Source organism: Copadichromis virginalis, linkage group LG3 (assembly GCF_057382275.1).
Source record: "Copadichromis virginalis isolate Kocher_CV1m ecotype Utaka linkage group LG3, C_Virginalis_male_GT1.1, whole genome shotgun sequence".
NCBI classification, from domain to species: domain Eukaryota; kingdom Metazoa; phylum Chordata; class Actinopteri; order Cichliformes; family Cichlidae; genus Copadichromis; species Copadichromis virginalis.
In genome coordinates this window covers 21857198-21877435 of record NC_140620.1, presented here as the reverse complement: position 1 = coordinate 21877435, position 20238 = coordinate 21857198, and the positions used below count along the sequence as shown (strand labels likewise).

General features: G+C 40.4%; 1 protein-coding gene and 1 pseudogene across 1 annotated transcript in view; both read left to right on the top strand.

Annotated features, from left to right (window-relative positions):
- Positions 1-369: 369 nt before the first annotated feature.
- Positions 370-2476, top strand: LOC146713430 (histone H1 pseudogene; annotated as a pseudogene).
- A 5175-nt stretch (positions 2477-7651) lies between these two features.
- Positions 7652-20238, top strand: part of LOC146713428 (uncharacterized) — a 34390-nt gene continuing 21803 nt past the window's right edge. Inside the window, exons 1-4 of the mRNA XM_085447593.1 lie at positions 7652-7697; positions 19646-19783; positions 19868-19966; positions 20069-20176. Coding sequence (XP_085303719.1) covers positions 19695-19783; positions 19868-19966; positions 20069-20176 — 296 coding nt within the window. The 5' untranslated portion in view covers positions 7652-7697; positions 19646-19694. The remainder of the gene's footprint in view (positions 7698-19645; positions 19784-19867; positions 19967-20068; positions 20177-20238) is intronic.

The following is a 20238-nucleotide window of genomic DNA, read 5'->3' as shown; positions in this document are numbered from 1 at the left end:
TCATTAGAAACATGCAGGCCAAGTTTCTGGCTGACTTATTTACAGTGCCATGTGTTTCTCAACCTCACAAGCGAGCTCACTCCTCCCTGAAGATAAGGAATGCAGCTCCAAAGCAATAACATGATAAAGAGACAGCAGCAAGTCCTGAGCACAAAAAGTCCCAGCAAAGCAGCAGCAATGTGGACAAACAGCAGCAGCAGAAGAAAGCAAACCCATCTTCCTGTCTGATTGGATGAATTCCACGGAGGGGCGAGCAAGATGGCGGTGGCAGCATGTTGAACTGCTCAGAAAGGACTGAGTGACTCGGGCAAGCCACTTTAGCCAGCAAGCTAGCATGCTGGCTAGCGACATGAAAGAAATGGACCCTTCATGATGCGTTCAACGTGCCAGTGCTGTGGTGGGAAAGGCTCCATCATAAACACGCCCTGCGCCCTGTGCAGAGGTTTCAGGCCAAGAAGAAGAAGACGATGACTTCCAAGCCCAAGAAGGTTGGCCTCAGCGTGGGCGAGCTGATTGTGAAAGCCGTGGCCGCTTCCAAGGAGCGCAACGGCCTGTCCGTGGCCGCTCTCAAGAAGGCTCTGGCTGCCGGAGGCTATGATGTGGACAAGAACAAGGCCCGTGTCAAGACCGCCATCAAGAGCCTGGTGGCGAAGGGCACTCTGGTGCAGACCAAGGGCACCGGGGCCTCCGGATCCTTCAAGATGAACAAGGCTACTGAGAGCAAAGCCAAGAAGCCCGCCGCGGCCAAAGCCAAGAAACCAGCAGCGGCTGCTAAGAAGTCGCCCAAGAAGGCAGCGGCAGCACTTCAGACACTAGCACAAAGTCAACCGCATCAGAGGAGGGACAGGACAAAGCTGAAGGAGAAACTGCCTGCTATTGGACTATTGAAGTGGCAGAGGACAATAGTGAGAGTGGTGAGAACACAAATTTTGTTATTAAATGTGGGAAATCAAAATTTGGGTTAGCAAACCTGGGGAAAAAGAAAACTGACTGCTTAAGTTGGAAAATTGTGAAGGAGTCTGAAACATATACAAACATATACAAAATCACACAGAACATGCCTTAACCCTACTAATACAAACACAAAATAACTCATGAAGATTAGACATTTTAAGCGTGAGTCTGTTTATCATCTTGTCCAAGTCACCTCGTGTGATGCAAAGACCAGTGGAACTCATAGCACAGAACATGCTCTGTTGGAGATGCAGCTCCACAGACATGCTTGTTATCTTTCATCAGTGTTAAAATAGTGTCAATTTAGCAGACACTTGTTATCAAATACTGAATTTATCCAATAAAAAAAATTGACTCTCTAGGTTACAGGACAACAGTTTAACTTTTGTGGGAAAAAAGATCCTGGTTTGACCAACCAGTGATCAGACAATAAATTTAGTTGTTAATATAGCTTCCTGCTTGATTGATGCAGCACAAGTAATTTACTGTATGAGGGAAATTGTCTTTTGTGATACTATTTTGAACATGCATTTCTGTCGTCCTGTCAACTTAGCGGGTTAATAGCTGATATGCAAATTAGTTGATCAGTTTTAGATTAATGAAAGGTGACTGAATTCTAGCACGAGTGAATGAGATGTGTTGGAGTTTGTTGTGTGTTGAGTGGAGACTCTAAAACACTGAGTTTCCTGTTTTGATGTGCGAGTGAATCCTGTATTTAGATACACAACTCTGAATACGTCAGAACAAACTTCTTTTGTGAAGTGCATGACAGCATGTCACATGTTTTATGATGAAGGGAAAAGGAAAACTGAATAAAATGGGTGTGTGGCCTAAATGAGTGAAGAGCACAGACCGGGTGATTAAACTCATAGCTAATAAGACATATTAGGCTTATGTTGTGTGTTGTGCAGCTGATGGTTGGTTTGGAGTGAATCTAGCTAATGATTCTTCTCCTGTTGTGAAGATGATGAGGAGTTTGTGTCATGACTTAACAAGGCCTTTTTATTTTGATACTTTCACAGTGCACTGAGAGTTTGGTTTGATAATCTCTGTTATTTTTTATTTTTCATTTTTGAACAAGCACTGATTTTGCTTGTGAATTTCTTTTCTTTGAGCAGATCTGCAAGTCGGGAATTAAAAGCGTTACACATCGTCAAGAAAATTGTTGCAAGTGAGTTTCTCCACATTTAAAATGGGTTCAGGAGAAAGCCACTTATTTGGGACAATTAGGAAATGAGAGTCCCCCCCAAAAAGGATTCAACGAGGAAATCCAGTCTAAATTATTTTTCTTTTTGAAATAACGTCGTTTTGCTGAGCGTGGAAACGAATGCGATGATAATTTCCACAATTAGCAAAAGAAGGAACCACTGACTGAATGAGTAAGAATTTTAAAATAACTGACTGACTGAACATGATTGTGTGAAGTTAACCCCCACCTGACAAAGGTGCAGATGAACCCATGTGTTTCCTTTTACAGGAGCAGAAAGATGACAGCAACACTCGAGGTTGCATGATGATTTAACCTTTTAAATGCCATTTTCTGTGTCTGTGCATTTATCAGGTGTGTTATTCATAGGCTTGTGTTGCTCACAGAGGGAGCTGTGACAAAGTATGCATACGCCTGCGCAAGCGCTAATATTTGCATTTTCTTTTCTTACAGCATGCCAGTTCTTCATTTGAATTGATGATGCGATTTATACCAGGACAGCTGGTTGATGTTTTTTCCTACTACAGGATTTCTGGGTTTATGTGTGAGGAAAACTGTGTTTACCGGTTATGAGTGGTGATGCTGTTACATTGTGTTTTTGGGAAAATGTGACGGTTACTTTGATGATATGAATAACATATTTTCCACAGCAATGGATGGTTGATTTTATGGTGTTTTTATGGCACCTCTGGAATGTGGTTGGCCGACGCCTGCCCACCAGGATAATCAATGTGTGTTGCTAATGTTTGTTTTTTGAGACTGCATGTACAAGATTCAGCAGAAGCGGACAAGTGACATGAGACAAACAAATAAGAGATGCGGTGTTATGTTCTTTTTTTTAAACAGAATTTGATTTTTTGGGCGTGTAATATGTGGGACAGAGATTTTGCACTATAAAAGACAAATCAATACAATGTAGACAACTTTTTGGTATCTGTATATAAAGTAAGAGGGATAATACATATCTGGAGACTAAAGCATAGTGGAAGGTGGAAGCAGGTAAAACGTTGTGTAATCCACATTTTGAACACAATAGAGTTTCCTGTCTACAAACATGTAGAGATAATTCAGATGCAAAACAGAAGTAATGTTGCATTTCACAGAGCATTGAGTTTTCCATGTGCAAGCTACTGTCTATTGAAATTAGAAAATAAAATACATTGTGTGTGTTTAATGCAAATGTGTGTCCATGATGTAAGATATGATGGGCTCATATCTACAGACTTAATTTAAGATGTTGGACAGTTCTGAACAAAAACGGCAGATTTGAGCCAGGCGTGAATAATGTACAGTGCCAACGGTACAATATATCCACAATCATTCTTTAAAAACCTCTTAGCCTCTAACCTCTAAAAAATAGTTAAGGAATTTTTCACATAGGGCTTGAGAGGTCTCAGTCTGAATGATGGAGAGTGGACTTATCAACGAGTTAAAAATCCTAAATAGAACCTGTGGCTTATGACTATTAGTCGCAATGATCTCCGATAGAAAAGAGGCTTTTGCGGTTTTAACAGCCTTCTGGTATTTCTTCAGGCAATTATGAAGAATGTCCAAGGAGATCTGAAGTTTGTCTTTCTTCCATCTCCTCTCAGCTTGGCGACATTCACGTCTGAGAGTACGGGTGCAGTCATTCAGCCATGGTTGACGGGACGGTTCAAGGCGTTTAGTCTTTAAGGGGGCCACAGTGTCTAAGATAAAAGTACAAGTGGCGATAAAAGAGTTAACGAGTTCGTTAACCGGTGTAGCTGTATTACAGTTAGCATCGTAGAAGGCAGAGTTGGTCAGGGCCATAGAGAACTGGGCAATAGTCTCCGAATTGATCATACGCACATTTTGCACAGGACTAGGGCTGCCACGATTAGTCGACTAGTCACGATTATGTCGACTATTAAAATCGTCGACGACTAATTTAATAGTCGACACGTCGTTTGAAGCTTTGTAAGATCCCAAGACACAGGAATAAGTAGTAGTGTTTAAGAGTGTAATAACGGACTGAAACAGAAGATGGCAGCACTGCATGTACAAGGATGCCAGCTGCCGTTAAACCCTGAAAAAGAAGAAGCTGTGTCCCAGAATTCATAGCATGGCCCAGCTCAGTTGTCAACAATGGCGGCAGCTAGTTAGTTTTAATATTATACTCTTATTATTCTTTTTGGGTCACAAAATAAACGTTTAACATATTTTCAGGCGAGAATGTAGCTGTGTAAACCTCAAATATCTGCTCAGTTTATCAAGACACCACATATTCTCAAAAGCGCTCCGAAGTTTTCGGAGATGTCTGTTACCCACCAGCTCGATAGTTAGCCGGGTTCAAGGCTCATTAGAGCCGGTGAGAACACCGGTCTCCCGGCAAATCGTTTTCAAAGCCACCACTTTTTTTCGCTACTCAGGTTAAACATGTAATATAAGTCACGTAGATAAAAATGTTATTATTTTGCTTTTTTTTAGTATTTTATTTGTTCCTGAGTAAATCGGTTTGGCTGAGAAATAAATTTATAGTTTTTACACAGCTGAATAAACGTCAAGCAGACAACTGATTATCAGAAGTGTGAGATACTCGAGAATATACTCCGGTGTCCTGTTATATTTTAGATAGCAAGGAGCAGATGAGACTGAGTTTATTAAACTCCACCGAAACAATCTGCAGATTTCATTAAACTTTAATAAACTATCATCTTGTCCTTATTTTTAGTTAGCACATACCTTAAACACTTCAAGCTGTAAGCTAATGATAGTTATATAAGAGCAGATGCTGCTGGTGCAATAACCTGTACGTTTTACATTCAATGGATGCATGATCTGATTAGTCGACTAATCACAAAAATAATCGGTGACTAGTCGATTATCAAAATAATCGTTTGTGGCAGCCCTACACAGGACCCGCACATTTCAGCTCCATATTACACGTTTTGACATTGAACGAAACTGGGAAATGGTCAGAAATCCCAGGGTTGTAAATGTCCGTGATGCAAATGTCCAGGCCGTAGGACAGTACCAAGTCAAGTGTGTGGCCCTAAATATGAGTTGGTTTGCTGACCCACTGAGTAAGGTTAAAAGAGTCTATAAAGGCAAGAAAGTCCTTGACCAGCGGGTCCAACTCACAACAAACATGGATATTAAAATCACCAGTGATGAGAATACAGTCACAACTTACAAAGAGGTTTCCTAGACAGTCAGCGAACTCACAGATCCTTATTGAATTTCGGTGGATGATACACCAGGACGAAGGACTTGTTCGCCAGCGATCTGATATTAAGCACAGCCATCTGGATCGTAGTCATCTCATTGTTGTTCAAGGTTCAAGGTTCAAGGTACTTTATTTGTCACATGCATAGTTATACAAGTATAACACACAGTGAAATGTAACCTGACACACTCCTCGACATGTGCAAAAATGGGGGGGGGGGGGGGGGGGGCTGTAGAGGAAGAACATTATATATATATATATATATAGTATGTACATTGGGTGAATGTGCAGTAGTGGCAGCAAGCAGGTGAATTCTGTACATTAATATGAATAAACATCTGACTATTTTACAGGATAGACAATATAAACATATTTAAAATTAAAGGAATTTGAAATGAACATTGTGCCTGGGTTTAGAGTGTTTGGAAGAGAGTCCTGTCTCAGTCAATTATAGATGTTGCTGATATCTGACTTTTTTAGGAGAACTGATTGATCTAGATTAGATTAGATTAGATTAGATTAGATTAGATTAGATTAGATTAGATTAGATGAAAGTTTATTAATCCCTTGAGTGGGTTCCTCTGGGAAATTCAGTTTCCAGTAGCACAGCACCGACAGAAGTTGCATGTTACAGATACAATAAGGGGAATGAGGGTAAGGATATAAGCATAAATACACCATATATACACATATACACATATATAAATACAGAATATATAATATGGATAAATAGGATTTCACATTTGAGTGAGTAGGAAGGAACTGCAGGAAAAGTTACTTTGGCAATATCCCAGTTAAGAAGTGATCAAAACTTCACAGCGTAGAAAAGCCAGATTAATCCTGAATTCATCTGGATAACATGAAGTCCTGCATCATTACGACACCTGGTCAGAATCCTTTAACACTGACATTCTATGGATGGTAAACATGGTGTAAAACCCTTTATTTATTTGCAGTCTGAGTCTCTGTGCTCTATGTTTCTTTGTGTTTGCTATAGGGCAGAAAATATGAAGAACTTTTCTATCGTCAGGGACTCAAAAATCACTTCACTTTCAGGGGGAGAGGAGTTAAATGATTCACACAAATGTAAACTACACACTGCACAAGTATATGACACACAATTTACTGCATACTGTATGAAATCTGAACCTGAAGAAGTCAGTCTTCTTCCTGTTGTGGTCGTGATAGAAAGAGGAACAGAAAAACTGATTATGGCCTCACTTCTCGTTTCAGCACCAACACAGACATTTGTCATGGTCCTGGGTCATGGGACCCAGTATTTCTGAGTTCACGTTATCCTGTTATTTCATCTATATTCTAGTTTTTTCTTCAATCTAGATAAATTTGGTCATGCCTAGTTTACAGTTTTAATTCATGGTTTATCAGGTTCACCTTGTGTGATCACGCCTGTGTCAAAGTTCCCCTGGTTGTTACGTGTGTCTTATCTGTCATGTTTTAGGTCTGTGTGTTCTCATTGTCAAGTTTGTGTCATGTCTACATCTCCATGTTTCCTGTTTTATTTTGAAAGAGTCCGGTGTTTTTTGGTTCATCATATTTAGTTTCATTTTCCCTATCCTGTCATTATGTTCATTGTTGTCAGGTGTTTTCCCATGTGATTGCACTTCCCTTGATCACTCCTTATGTGTATTTAGTCTGTGTGTTTCCGTTCAGTTAGTGTCAGGTTATCATCATCATTGTTACAGTCATTGTGTTTCACAGTTTACTCTGTGTTCACAGTTTCTTCGTGGTGTTTTCACTAAGTGTCGTAGTCTTTTACTCAGTCTGAGTGTTTTCAGTCTTCTTCGTTTTCTTAGGTTCATTTTTGCTATTGCTTACAGCCAAATAAAGGTTCACCTTTTGTTAACACCTGCAAGCCCTCTGCGTCTGCTTCTGGGTCATATAAACGAACACACTTGCGCACCCCGCCGTGACAACATTTACACTTGGTTTGTCTGGAAAGGGAAACTCACTGCGCCTTGTGTTTTATCTATATGCAACTTTTAAAGTGGAATATTTTCTCCATGTTACATAGCGAACAATTTAAATGTCAGTGTGACCATCAGTGTATTTTCACTGGCTTAAAAAACTGCTTGAGTTTTCCTGATATTCAACAAAGTGAACTCATTTAAGATTTGAGAACAACAGTGCAGCGAAAGCAAGTCAAACTACATCAAATGCCTCTAACATTTTATAGATATTTCTAAAGATAAAATAGAAAATACTCTCCTAATCGACCAGTTCCCGATTAGCTGATTCTGAACTTTCTCAAAAACATGTCTGGGAGTGTTTCACTTCTCTTTCCTGAAATCGGTGTCAGATGATCGTCTCCGTGTGAAGCTGCATGTGAAGGTAATGTTTTTCAGTCTGTAATATTTTCATGGTTAACATCAGCTGTGTGCAACGTAGTTCGAGCACAAACAGCATAAATCTTCCCTTCTGTAGTTCACGCTAACAGACTCACAGCTGGACCAACGAGAGTTAAACCTTCTTCCATCTGTTAGTGTGTGAGTATAATTCTGGAATCAGCAGAGCTGTTTTTGAATTCATGTTTTCATGAAATGTTAGAAACAGGTTGTTTTGAAAGGTTTGACCTGCTTTTGTAACTTAAAGCACTAAAAGTTGATTTTCTTCTCTGCTCTCTTGAAGCACGTCTGCTTTATTGAAATATTTCCCCTTTTCCTTACACAATCGAAGTATTGCATCACATATTTATGTGCTGAACATGACAGTAAACCAGAAACAGCTGACGTTATTAATGAAGAGCATTTTTATTTTTATATTTTATTAATATTTTATTAATTAATGAGATGATCACATGCTCTATTGTTTTGTGTTGTTTTCTATATGTACTCTCATGAAACAGTGATTGCTAAGATGTTAGTATCTGAAGAGGAACTTAATCAAGGGACTTCCTGGTCATCTGATATCCATAACACTGTTTATTACATATTTACTTTTTCTTCTTCTTTTTTTTTTTTTTTACACCAGTTTGTATATTTGTACATTTTATATATTGTTCTCTGTTAATGCTGTTCATATGTATATTGTGCTGCAGAACTGAGAGTCAGGGGAGGATGGTTGGAAATTTGTGATCATTGTTTGGTCATGCCTCCCCTGTTTAAGCAGCACAGGATTCTTTTTATAGCAGAGGGACATATAACTGTGTGTCATCTAACTGTGAAGGAATTATGTAAATCAAAAATAAAAGACGCATTGGCTGCCAGAGAAGTAAGCATTCAGTATGGCCACAGAGAAAGTTTTGTTTGTTTGATGAATCGAAGAGATGAAAACAAGATCATGAATCCTAATAAAAGGTCTGTAGACAGTGTAGGAGCATTCTGGCTGCATTCTTAAATACTTTTAAAAAAATCTAAACACACAGAACTGAGCAGTCATATCAGCTGTTAGTCATGATGACCTTGATGAGGACACTTTCTGTGTTATGGCGAGCTCTAACACCTGGGTGAAAACTATCAAATATATTATTCACACAATAGTTTAACTGAAATGACAGTTTAGAAATGTTTAAGGCTTTTTCTTTCATAATTCACTGATTGAGTCGGCGCAACATTTAAAGGAAAAAAAGGAACTTCATCTTAACCAGTTTGGAAACTGAAACCTAATTACTGACTAAATGCAACTCCTGACTCTTGGTGGCACTGTCACTTGGTGTTTGCTATCACGTCCTGTTCCTGCTCAAACACAGTGGTGTTTTTGAGTAGCTTATCTGCTTAGCAATTTAATTAAAAACTGTTTTCATAAACAGTTCAAAACTTTTTTCATAGTACAGGGCTCTAGACTAACCTTTTACCATGGGCGTACCGGTATGCCCAACTTTAAAGAGTTAGGCGTACCGGCACAAAAGTTAGGCGCACACAAATTTTATAATAATTTATATAATATAATGTGTTTTTCTGGATACACTGTGCTTTTTCAGCATTCAAAGATTGATGACACCGTGTCAGCCCTCTGGCTATGAATTTCAGAAGGATCAGGCCTTAACTTAACAGAAAAGTTAGCAATAGTTCTTTTCCTATTACAGCTACATCCACTTCTGTCGTGCCTAGGCTGCTCACAAGGGCTGGGTATCATCACTGATTTCTATAATCCATTCGATTCCGGTTTTCAAAGTCCCGATTCGATTCAACTTAGCCTCAGACAGTCAGAAATATTATAATTCTGATCATTTATCAGTACTGACTTCATCAGAATTGTGAACATCACAGCAGATGCCTTTGTGTGAAAGTAACTGAGAATAAAACACAGAAAAACATGAAGGAGATTTTCCTGGTCTGGCTTTTTATAGCAGATAACCTTAAAAATATTCTACAATGTTCTGCATATAAAGTTTAAATTTCTTCAGTATTGAACAACAGAAAAAATAGGCTTTCTTGTCCGAAGTCATTTAAGTGAAAAAAAGAAAAGAAAAAGACAGCAGCCACAGCGCTGTAAACAACGGTAGACTGGTGGGTAATAAGCGAATGAATAATACAGAAAACAGAGATTGGAGACGGGAAGCTGTTCTTGAAGTACAGAGACAGATAGAGAGAGAGCTAGCTGTGCATGAAGTGTGATTTTAATAGTCGTGGAAGCAAAACAGCAAAATTCATGACGACATTGATCAAATGTGAAGCGCAGTTTGCTGCTTGTTTTGCTGCTGGCTCAGTGAATTTTGGTTGGAGAGACAAAACCTGCAGCCCAGAATCAGCGCAAAAAGACGTAATCACAGCGCAGACCGGACGCATCAGAACCGCTAAGCTCCGACAGCGTGTCCGTCTACGGGCCGTCGGGTGAGAAAGTCGAGAAAGACAAAGTTGAATCTGATGCGTCGGGTCCGTTCTGTGTTTACGTCTTTGTGTGGAATCCATGTACCTGCTCTCATTTGCTGTTTGGTTGTTGTTGAAATGGTTTTGTGAGCTTTAATCTGGCAAAACACAGTTATATTTAAAAGTTGATTCAGGATTTAATGAATTGATATCGCTTTATTCAACCTACTCACCTCCCACTTCCACCTGCACTTTCAACTGGACTACGGCCAATCAGAGAGGTCCCGCCCCTGACTATCTCTGATTGGTTTAGTCCACGATAAGGGCAAAATGTGTGTCTGTTGTTGACCACAGGGAAGGTTGCAGATTTCTCTTCACCTGTCCCTCCTGCACTTTCCTGCTCATTGTGTCAGATGTTTAGCTACTCCTTGGCCTCCTTTAGCAGTAATGATACCTGTAACACATGTAGCATATTTGCAGCTCTGGAGGCCAGGATTACTGAATTAAAGACTCGGCTTCGCACCCTTGATTTATCCGTAGCTAGCCAGGCCCCTGTAGCTGGTGCAGCCGAAGATAGTGTAGCCCAAGCAGCTGAGGAAAGAGGGCGGCTGGCTGATGATGAGGAGGAAGCATAGTCCTAAACAGAAGCCCCAGGTACACCACCAACCTGTTCATGTGTCTAACCGTTTTTCCCCACTCTGCGATACACCCAACCACTCTGTGACACTCTGGTAATTGGTGATTCTGTTCTCAGACATGTGAAGCTAGAGACACCGGCAACCATAGTCAATTGTCTTCCAGGGGCCAGAGCAGGCGACATTGAGGGAAATTTAAAACTGCTGGCTAAGGGTAAACGTAGATTCAGTAAAATCATAATTCACGTCGCAGTAATGACACCCGGTTACACCAATCAGAGGTCACTAAAATCAATATTGAATCCGTGTGTAACTTTGCCAAAACAATGTCGGACTCTGTAGTTTTCTCTGGTCCCCACCCCAAGCAGACCAGGAGTGACATGTTTAGCCGCATGTTCTCCTTAAATTGCTGGCTGTCTGAGTGGTATCCAAAAAACAGTGTGGGCTTCAAAGATAATTGGCAAACCTTCTGGAGGAAACCTGGTCTTGTTAGGAGAGACGGCATCCATCCCACTTTGGATGGAGCAGCTCTCATTATTGTACGATCTGCTGTACCATATAAAGCACCTTGAGGCAACTGCTGTTGTGATTTGGCGCTATATAAATAAAATTGAATTGAATTTAAAAGAATATTTTACTTGTTTTTTAAATGAAAATATTTTGTGTAATATTCTCATCTTTATTTTGGTCTTAAGTATGGGCTGTAAAATAATCAAATTCAACTCAATTTTATTTATATAGCATCAAATCACAGCAAGAGTCGCCTCAAGGTGCTTTATATTGTAAGGTAGACCCTACAACAATACATACAGAGAAAAACCCAACAATCAAATGACCCCCTATGAGCAAACACTTCGGTGACAGTAGGAAGGAAAAACTCCCTTTTAACAGGAAGAAACCTCTGGCAGAACCAGGCTCAGGGAGGGACAGCCATCTGCTGCGACAGGTTGGGGTGAGATAAGGAAGACGGGATAAAGACATGCTGTGGAAGAGAGACAGAGATTAATAACAGGTATGATCCAATGCAATGTCTATTAACACATAGTGAGTGAGAAAAGGGACTGGAAAGGAAAAACTCAATGCATCATGGGAATCCCCCGGCAGCCTACGCCTATTGCAACATAACTAAGGGAGGATTCAGGGTCACCTGATCCAGTCCTAACTATATGCTTTAGCAAATGCAACATTTTCAATTTTGTCCACATGATGGACAGAATGTAACTGTGTGCTTTTTGCAGATGTACTTCTTGCATTTCTTACAAAAAGTGCTTGTTTTAATGTCTTCTCGTGAGGGACAGACCTGGCATCTTTTCCATTTCTTTACACCCGTATCCACTGGATCCACTACAGATTGGTTGGATGGTGCACACTTAACCTTTTCAATGACAGCTGATGCTGCTGGGGATCGAGCTGGTCTGACTCGCATCTGGATCTTGGGAGTGACAAGACTTTTTCCCAGTTCTTCCAGGAAAAGCCGACGTCAGAACAATTTACCCGCATTCCAATATTGGTGGATTTCACTCCACAGGACATAGGCATTGTAAGCAGACACATCCAAAATGTGGAAAATTTCCAAGGGCCAAAGACCTGTCTTGCACTGGCAGCTGTATGTTGCTGTGACTTTGTCAAGATTGTCTACTCCTCCTTTGGTGGAGTTGTAGTCTAGGATCATTTGTGGTTTTTTGTCTTCTCTTGTGCTCAGACATGCATCTGTGTGCATTGTGCTCATGACAAGAACATTGTTATTTATCTTTGGGCAGTATGAAACAACTGTTGCTTTCTCAGTGAAAAGAAATATTGAGTAATGCAGAGATCTTCCCTGCATCTTCAAAATTTCACTGGGAAGTTCTGGCTTTTTTCTTCTGATTTTTCCCAACATAGTCAGCTTTCTCTTCAGAAGTTCCTCTCCAAGCCAGTAGGATGTAAAGAAATTGTCACAGGTGATGTTATCCCCTTGCAGCCCTTCACTCATCTGCAGCACCACACACATCCCCTGATTCTTCTCAGATGCTCCTCCAGGTAGCTTTCCAGTGTACACTTTCATATTCCATGCATAGCTAGATTTTGCATCACAAGGCTACCCATATTTTGATGCAATACTTGGCTGGCTTGTTGGGCATATACTGTCGGAAAGGACAGCGACCCCTGAATGGGACAAGGCGCTCATCAACAGTAACGTGGGAACCAGGGTTGTACAACAAAGGTAGAATTTCCACCCATTTATCCCATTTATTTATCATCTGTGATTGCAGCAAGTTTGTCTCTTACACATCAACCAGCTCTGGTTTCGCGGTTGTCAAATCTGATCACATGAGATATCTTGAGAAATGACATTTGTTGCTTGAAAGATTGGCCTTCCATTCTCTTCATTCCATAGACTTGCAGTTGCTTCTCCCTTGGACCTGTATACTCCAGCTAATATCAGATATTCCAATATAAGCATGCAAGTCAGTCTGATCCAGTGGCTTCCATTTCTCTTGAAATACACGCCTCCCCTCCAAGTTAGTCATGTCCAGTATAATTCTTTCTATTGGAGGGGATGTGAAGAGTTGAAATGCTGATTGAATATCATCAACTCGTGTGATGGCAAATCTTGTAGGACCAGGAGTCATTTTGATGATATTAGAAGATGACAGCCTACCTTGACTTCGGTGTGGTGATAATGACCATTTTATATTACTATCTTTAGATGTCCATGTCTCCTCTGTGGATGATGATTGCTGCATTCCTTGGTTTTCATTTGATGTGGAGATAGCGGTACAGTCCCTCTCAGAATCATCCTCCTCGTCTGAAAACTGGCAGTCTGGACCATCAATAACATTGTCCTCGGCCTCTGAAAGATCCTCAGTCTCTGAAACATCTTCTTCTTCATCACTATCCCAGCTGAAGAGCAATGATAAAGCTTCTTCAGCCTTCAACCTTCTGGAGCTCATTTTTAGTCTGTTGAAATGACATGAGAACAGTGACAGGAATAGGCGAGAAAGGGCAGGAATTTCTTGCATACACACCTGCGTCTGAATGTATATTCAGTGGCAGTCAAAACAAAGTACTTCAAAGAGAAATGTTTATTTTTGATCTAAACAACTTTTCACTTACATAAAAGTGTGTGTGTCAAATTGACCCACAACATCATCTTTGTATACAAACATTGCAGAGACATTCCGGGACACATCAAAGTGTCCATATTTTACACACCAGTTCATGACCCCAGATGAGAAAAGGTCATAAACTTTCATGAAGAAAAAGAAAGGAGGACCAGTACTTTGGTCAACACAAAAACTGGAATGGGTCAAATTGACCCTTAACATAATAAAACATCATTTCTCACGTTTTTACTGAAAAATTGCTTATTTACTCCTGACTGAAAGTCATTTGTTCCTCTAATCACTCCATCAGTTTTTTGTTAATCTTCAATATTTCCTGATGAGTGTTGTCACATTATCAGGAGTCAACAGTCTCAGGCTGCAGTCGCACACACTAAACCCAGTCCTAATAAGGACTCACTGACTGCTCTTGACTGGACTTGTTGGTATGACGCTGAAGTTCAGTGAGGAGCTCAGACTTGTGAGAACAAGAGGACTCACTTGTAGAACTTTACTTCTCAATGCACTCTGGGTAGTGACGTCACACGGTCGCACCGCATCGAGTTCACAGTTAGCAGCAGCTTCTGTTCAACCTTTCCAGTTTGAACCACAGCAATCCGAGAGAGAGAATGAAAATAGTCAACCAGTACTTAGTTTAGATGAAGATGAAAGCAATCCATCACACGAGGACACGAGAGTGAGGGAAAACTACTGGTCTCCATGCGGCTACTGCTTGCCAGTGGCGTGCCAGATTATGTCTCCCCGACAGAATTTGTTTACCCTGCGTTGGGACCTTGGTAAAACATCGGATGGGATCATTTAAATAAACCAATGACATTTTGACTGATCATTATTTGTATCCTTCTGTAACTGTACAGAACTGTACTGAGATAAAACCTCCAAAATTTCAGGAGCAATACGTCTTTGGACAGGGGGAGCAAATTGTGGTAGAATCACCCTGATATTATTTGTATCCCACTGTAACTTTACTGTATAAAGAGCTAACATCTCCAAAATTTCTGAAGTAGTTAGTAAGAAGTGTTTATGAACTACAAATCACGAACGTGGGATACTGTTAGTCCATGATTTCGAAAGGCCAGTGTTTGCACCCGACGCAGGGGAAACAAATTCTGTCGGGGATACCTAGTTTGGCACGACGGCTTCAAAGTTTTGGTGCACTGGTGTTGCATGGAGAATCTGTAAAAATAACGATATCATAATTTCACTGTATAATAAAAATTTGAATTCTATTAATGTTTTTATCTTGCGATTATGTAATACCATGGATAGCTACTGCCATAAAACTGAGTTCTTTACAACAAACACTCTCAGTCGCCGCTGCCATTGGCAAGCAGTAGCCACATAGACACCAGTAGTTTTCCCTCACTCTCGCATCCTGGTGTGACGGATTGTTTTCATCTTCATCTAAACTAAGTACTGGTTGACTGTTTTCATTCTCTCTCCCGGATTGTTCTTGTTCAAACTGGAAAGGTTGAACAGAAACCATTTCTAGTGCTGAGCAGCATCTGCTGGGTCCATTTTGTGTCAAGTCGTTCACCGGGGTTCACCAGTGTGCAATTATTTCAGGACCCAGATGCAGATGCTGACACAGGAGTGCAGTTTGAACAAAAAGCGATCCTTTATTTGCATGATTTCAGGAGTTAAACATAAAACACTAAGCAAACTAAGAAACACTGTGAAACTATGACAAGGACTATGACTTTGACTAAGACTACGGTGGAAACAACAGAAGACCTGACAATGACATACAGAAAACAGAGGTCTTAAATACACCAGAGGTAATCAGGTGAAGTGGAAACACAAGGGGAAACAGCTGACACACATGAAACCAATGACAGGACAGGGGAAGTGAAACTAATTACAAAGACAGAGAACAAAAGACTCCTTCAAAATAAAACAGGAAACATGGAGAAAAAGTACAACAATCAGTGAAATAAAACTAAAATGCACACAACACTGGGTCGCAGACCCAGTACCATGACAGGTGTTCCTGCTGCTCCAGCACGGTATAGGTGACGGCGCTAAACGGTGTTAAAAAAGTTAAAAAAAATTTAAAAAACAGCTGCCATGTCTCTCTGCTCGCTCAGGAGTCACCAACAAACAAAGAGCCCCACACCCAAACAATAAAATCTTGTTATGTGGGATAAACCAGACACTTAGGTGATTAGTCAAAACAGTTTAGGGTGGCTCATGTTTATTCTGTAACTTTCTGGGCTTCTCCTATTTGGAGATGATCCTTCTGCTGGCAATGCTCCCATTACCATGACAACCATTTTCTGCATTATTCGCTTCTACCGTTGTTTACAGCTCTGTCGGCCGCTGTTTTTTTCCCTTTTACTTACTTCCGAAAAGAAAACCTAATTTCTGCTGTTCAATAGGCTTCTGAACAAATTTTAACTTTTTAAAATTGTGCAAAATGCAAAACACTTAGCTGTGTCTCTAATAAAACCGTTGTAACGTCAGAGGTAATGTTCATATGTTGATTAATGGTTTTCTTTAGTTTTTGATGTACTGCAGAATATTTTTATAAAATCCCAGGCCAGGAAAACCACCTTCATGTTTTTTTCACTTTATCACTTTATCTTCAGCTACTTTGACACAAAGGCATCTGCTGTGATGCTCACACCTTTGATAAAGTCTGGAAAGTGTCAGCTTCCTTTTTATAGATACAAAAATATGTAAATGTACTGATCTGAATTATAATATTTCTGACTGTCTGAGGCAAAATTTCCCAGATTTAAATCGAATCGAATTTAATCGAATCGTGGATTGAATCGATTCGGGACCTTGTGAATCGGCATCGAATCGATTCTAGAAATCAGTGACGATACCCAGCCCTAGTTAAAAAGGGGGTATAGTGCATAGTATGAATGAGGCCACATTGCTGTGAAGGGCCTTCCCCAAACCACAGCTCAGTTCATGTCCAAGCACTCACCATTAGCTACTAAAACTCCTTCAATGCTAAGATGACGATGTGGGCCCACTTAGTGAATAACATATTAGCCGTACAGATAAACATAAATAGAAAAACAACATAAACAGTTGTCAGGTGAGAGTAGCAGATAATAAGGATTGAATATAATGCTGAATAACTAAATGCTGCTAATCTGTGACGTACCTCCAAGCAGCATCACATCATTTCTTTACTTTGAAATTTAACACTAGTTAGCTTAGCTAGCAGAGCAGCTAGCAGTTAAAGTTGAACTCTATAAGCAGTCAGCTTGGTCCTAGTAGTTAACTGGATTTTATGTTAATTGGTCTAGATTTGTTTACATATCCCAGTCTCTGAGTTCCAGATGTTGCGGATTCATTAATTTATGTGAGACTCTGACATAATTTGATCAGATGAAAGACTTTACAGATAAACAACAACAGCTGCCGTCTAGCTTGACTTGAACATGTGTATTTGCTGCGATTTAAATCACAAGCTGACATCTTCCTTCTGAAAGCACCGAGCAGCTAAATGGATGTTTGAGTTTACCTGCCTATATGGTGTTAACCTGTTCACCTGTTTAACACCTGCCTGCTCAGTAACATGGTCTCAAACAGAGAAACAAAGAACATGTTTATTTGTGAGATTGCTGTCGTGGAGTCACCAGTTTATTTCTGAATCACTGACTTTTATTCTCGGTCAGCTCATTTATTGAGTTAAAGAGATAAACCCACACAACACTGACAGACTGTGTGTGTGTTCTTCATAACACCTTATTCATCCATCCATCCATCCATTCACTTCCGCTTATCATTTCCAGGGTCGCGGGGGACACACGAGCCTATCCCAGCAGGGTATAGTGACAACTGTGATGAACAGGTCGCCAGTCCGTCGCAGGGCCAACACACAGACAACCATTCACACTCACATATTCACACCTATGGGCAATTTAGATTAACCAATTAACCTATCCCCACTACTACATGTCTTTGGACTGTGGGAGGAATCCTGAGTACCCAGGGAGAACCCTGGCAAACATGGAAACACATGCAAACTCCACAGAGAAAGACCCCGGCCTGATGATGGAATTGAACTCAGGACCTTCTTGCTGTGCGGCAACAGTGCTAACCACCGTGCCACCATGCTGCCCCATAACACCTTATTCAATAATGTAATTGTCCTCAGTCTCACACCATTACCGGGAATCATGGGCATGTGTTCTGAATCTGCAGTAGGTGTTAAACAGCGGACAGAGTTAACACCATGTTTGCCAGTATACTCAAAGCTCAGGTGATCTGCTCGATGGTGTCAGACGGAAAAACCCAACTTGTAAATTTATGTCACAGAGACTCAAAGGTTTGAGTCCAGCCAGAGGGCTGCTTTACTATTTTAACTAATGTAAAAATAATTTTAATCAAAAAAAATTTGGTATTGAAGGATAATACTGACATTTATGCACATATACATGTTAACCTGAGAGAGCTTTTTTTCTGTGAGGTCTTTAATCTGGTTAAATCATGTAACATAATCAGTTTCGGGAAGGTTACTTTTAAAATGTATTCCACTACAGATTACAGAATACATGCTCCAAAATGTATTTTGTAACGTATTCCGTTACTCAATGAGAGTAACATATTCTGAATACTTTGGATTACTTAATATATTATCATGCTTTTTACAACTACGTGAATGTACTATTGCTGTGTGATTTATTACTATTACTGAAGGTCACCTGCCATACCAATACCAACTATATTTTTAAATCTTAATGACTAACAGTAGGGTGAACATTAGGTAAGGCTGCACTTTTTGCAGCGATCTCGTGTAGAAAACTATCCTGCACGCATATAAAACAGGTTCGCGGCTCCGAACCGTAGTAAAGGGACCTCTGACTAATATGTTGGGTTCCGTGTCGGGCTCGTAGTCGAGGAAAACACAAACAAAGTGTACAGTCAAGTTTTAATAGCTTACTTACAACTGGGCTTATCAGGTACTCTTTTTGACTGCAGTGGTTATTATTATATTTACATGCTTCCAGCTCCCGTTTCTGGTCGGTGACAACTTGTAGTTTTCCCTTTTTTCCCTCCCTGGCGCTCACAGACACATAACGGGTATATGCATCCATTCTCCCTGCAGCATGGACTACACTGCCCATGAGGCTACATTCTTTAGGGCGATGCCTGTAACACTCTGCCTATTACCTTCATTATAAATAATTTTTCAAAATATGTCTTCAGGTCATAATGTATTATGCACGTAGAGGTGACATGGGCCACAAAGATAAAGACATACAGGCATTAGAGCCTCTTAATGCGTGTTTTGTTTGGGTTTCCACCGGCATGAAATTACCAAAAATAGAGAGGGAATAGCCTAGCACATAAAACAGGAAAAGACCACTGTGTAATCCATTTATTTCAACAAAGTAACTGTATTCTGAACACCACCTTTTAAAATGTTAACTGTAACAGAATACAGTTCATATTTTGTATTTTAAATACATAGCACCGGTAAATATATTCCGTTACTCCCCAACACTGACCATAATCTACTCGGAGAAACCAAGAAATCTGTAGATGCAACATCTGGAACACATTAAAGGATCTAGCAAGTTTACATTAAAACCAGTTAACCTGGGACACTGGGCAGTGTTGCTTTCTGGCATTTCTACAGCCACGACTGACCTGCTGCTTTGTAGGACTACAGTAATGGAGGGATTTGGAGGCTGAACTGGGCTCTGTGACACTTTTTGTAGTAAACTGATGAAAGCTGTGTCTCAGATTGATGTTAGTCCAACACATCAGACATAACCTCTGCAGCTCTCAGTTGATTTGGACATGAATGCTTTGTGTTTCCTCCGCAGGTGAAGTTAGAAAGTGTGTGTGAGCTCATGTGGATGTGAATTCAGCGGCATGGATCAGTGTGAGGACGGAGAGGAGGGAGTCCCTCCCTCTAAAACCACTCTGTGTGGGGAACATGAGAGCCAGGCCAAAGCTCAGAGGTGAGATTACCATCCCTAACTCTCCCTGACTCTTCTCCATGTCACAGCTCAGCACTCACATCACTGCTACATCATTGTTCACAGGAACCAACCTGGCCCTCCACCCAGCTCTGTATCCGTAAAGAGCAACCGGGTGAAGGATTTCTTTCATAATTCAGGGGGGGCAAGGACATCTGAGAGAAGGTAGGTTCTTGTCAATATTAGAATGTCTAAAATTATATCTGCTTTTTATATACAGTGAGGCACATTGTATATTATACATGTTTAATGTTCACTTATTTTTAGGATCCCCCAGAGACTCAAACCTGAACCCAGCTGTTTGTCATTAAAGAGTGACTGGTCTAAAGCTGACCCCATTAATTTTACAATCCAGTCTCTGTCGCCTGCAGAGAGGTGAGCTGTTAGCAAAATGAACTCTTTGATGTCAGTTTGGGGTCTGACTTAAATGATGGTGA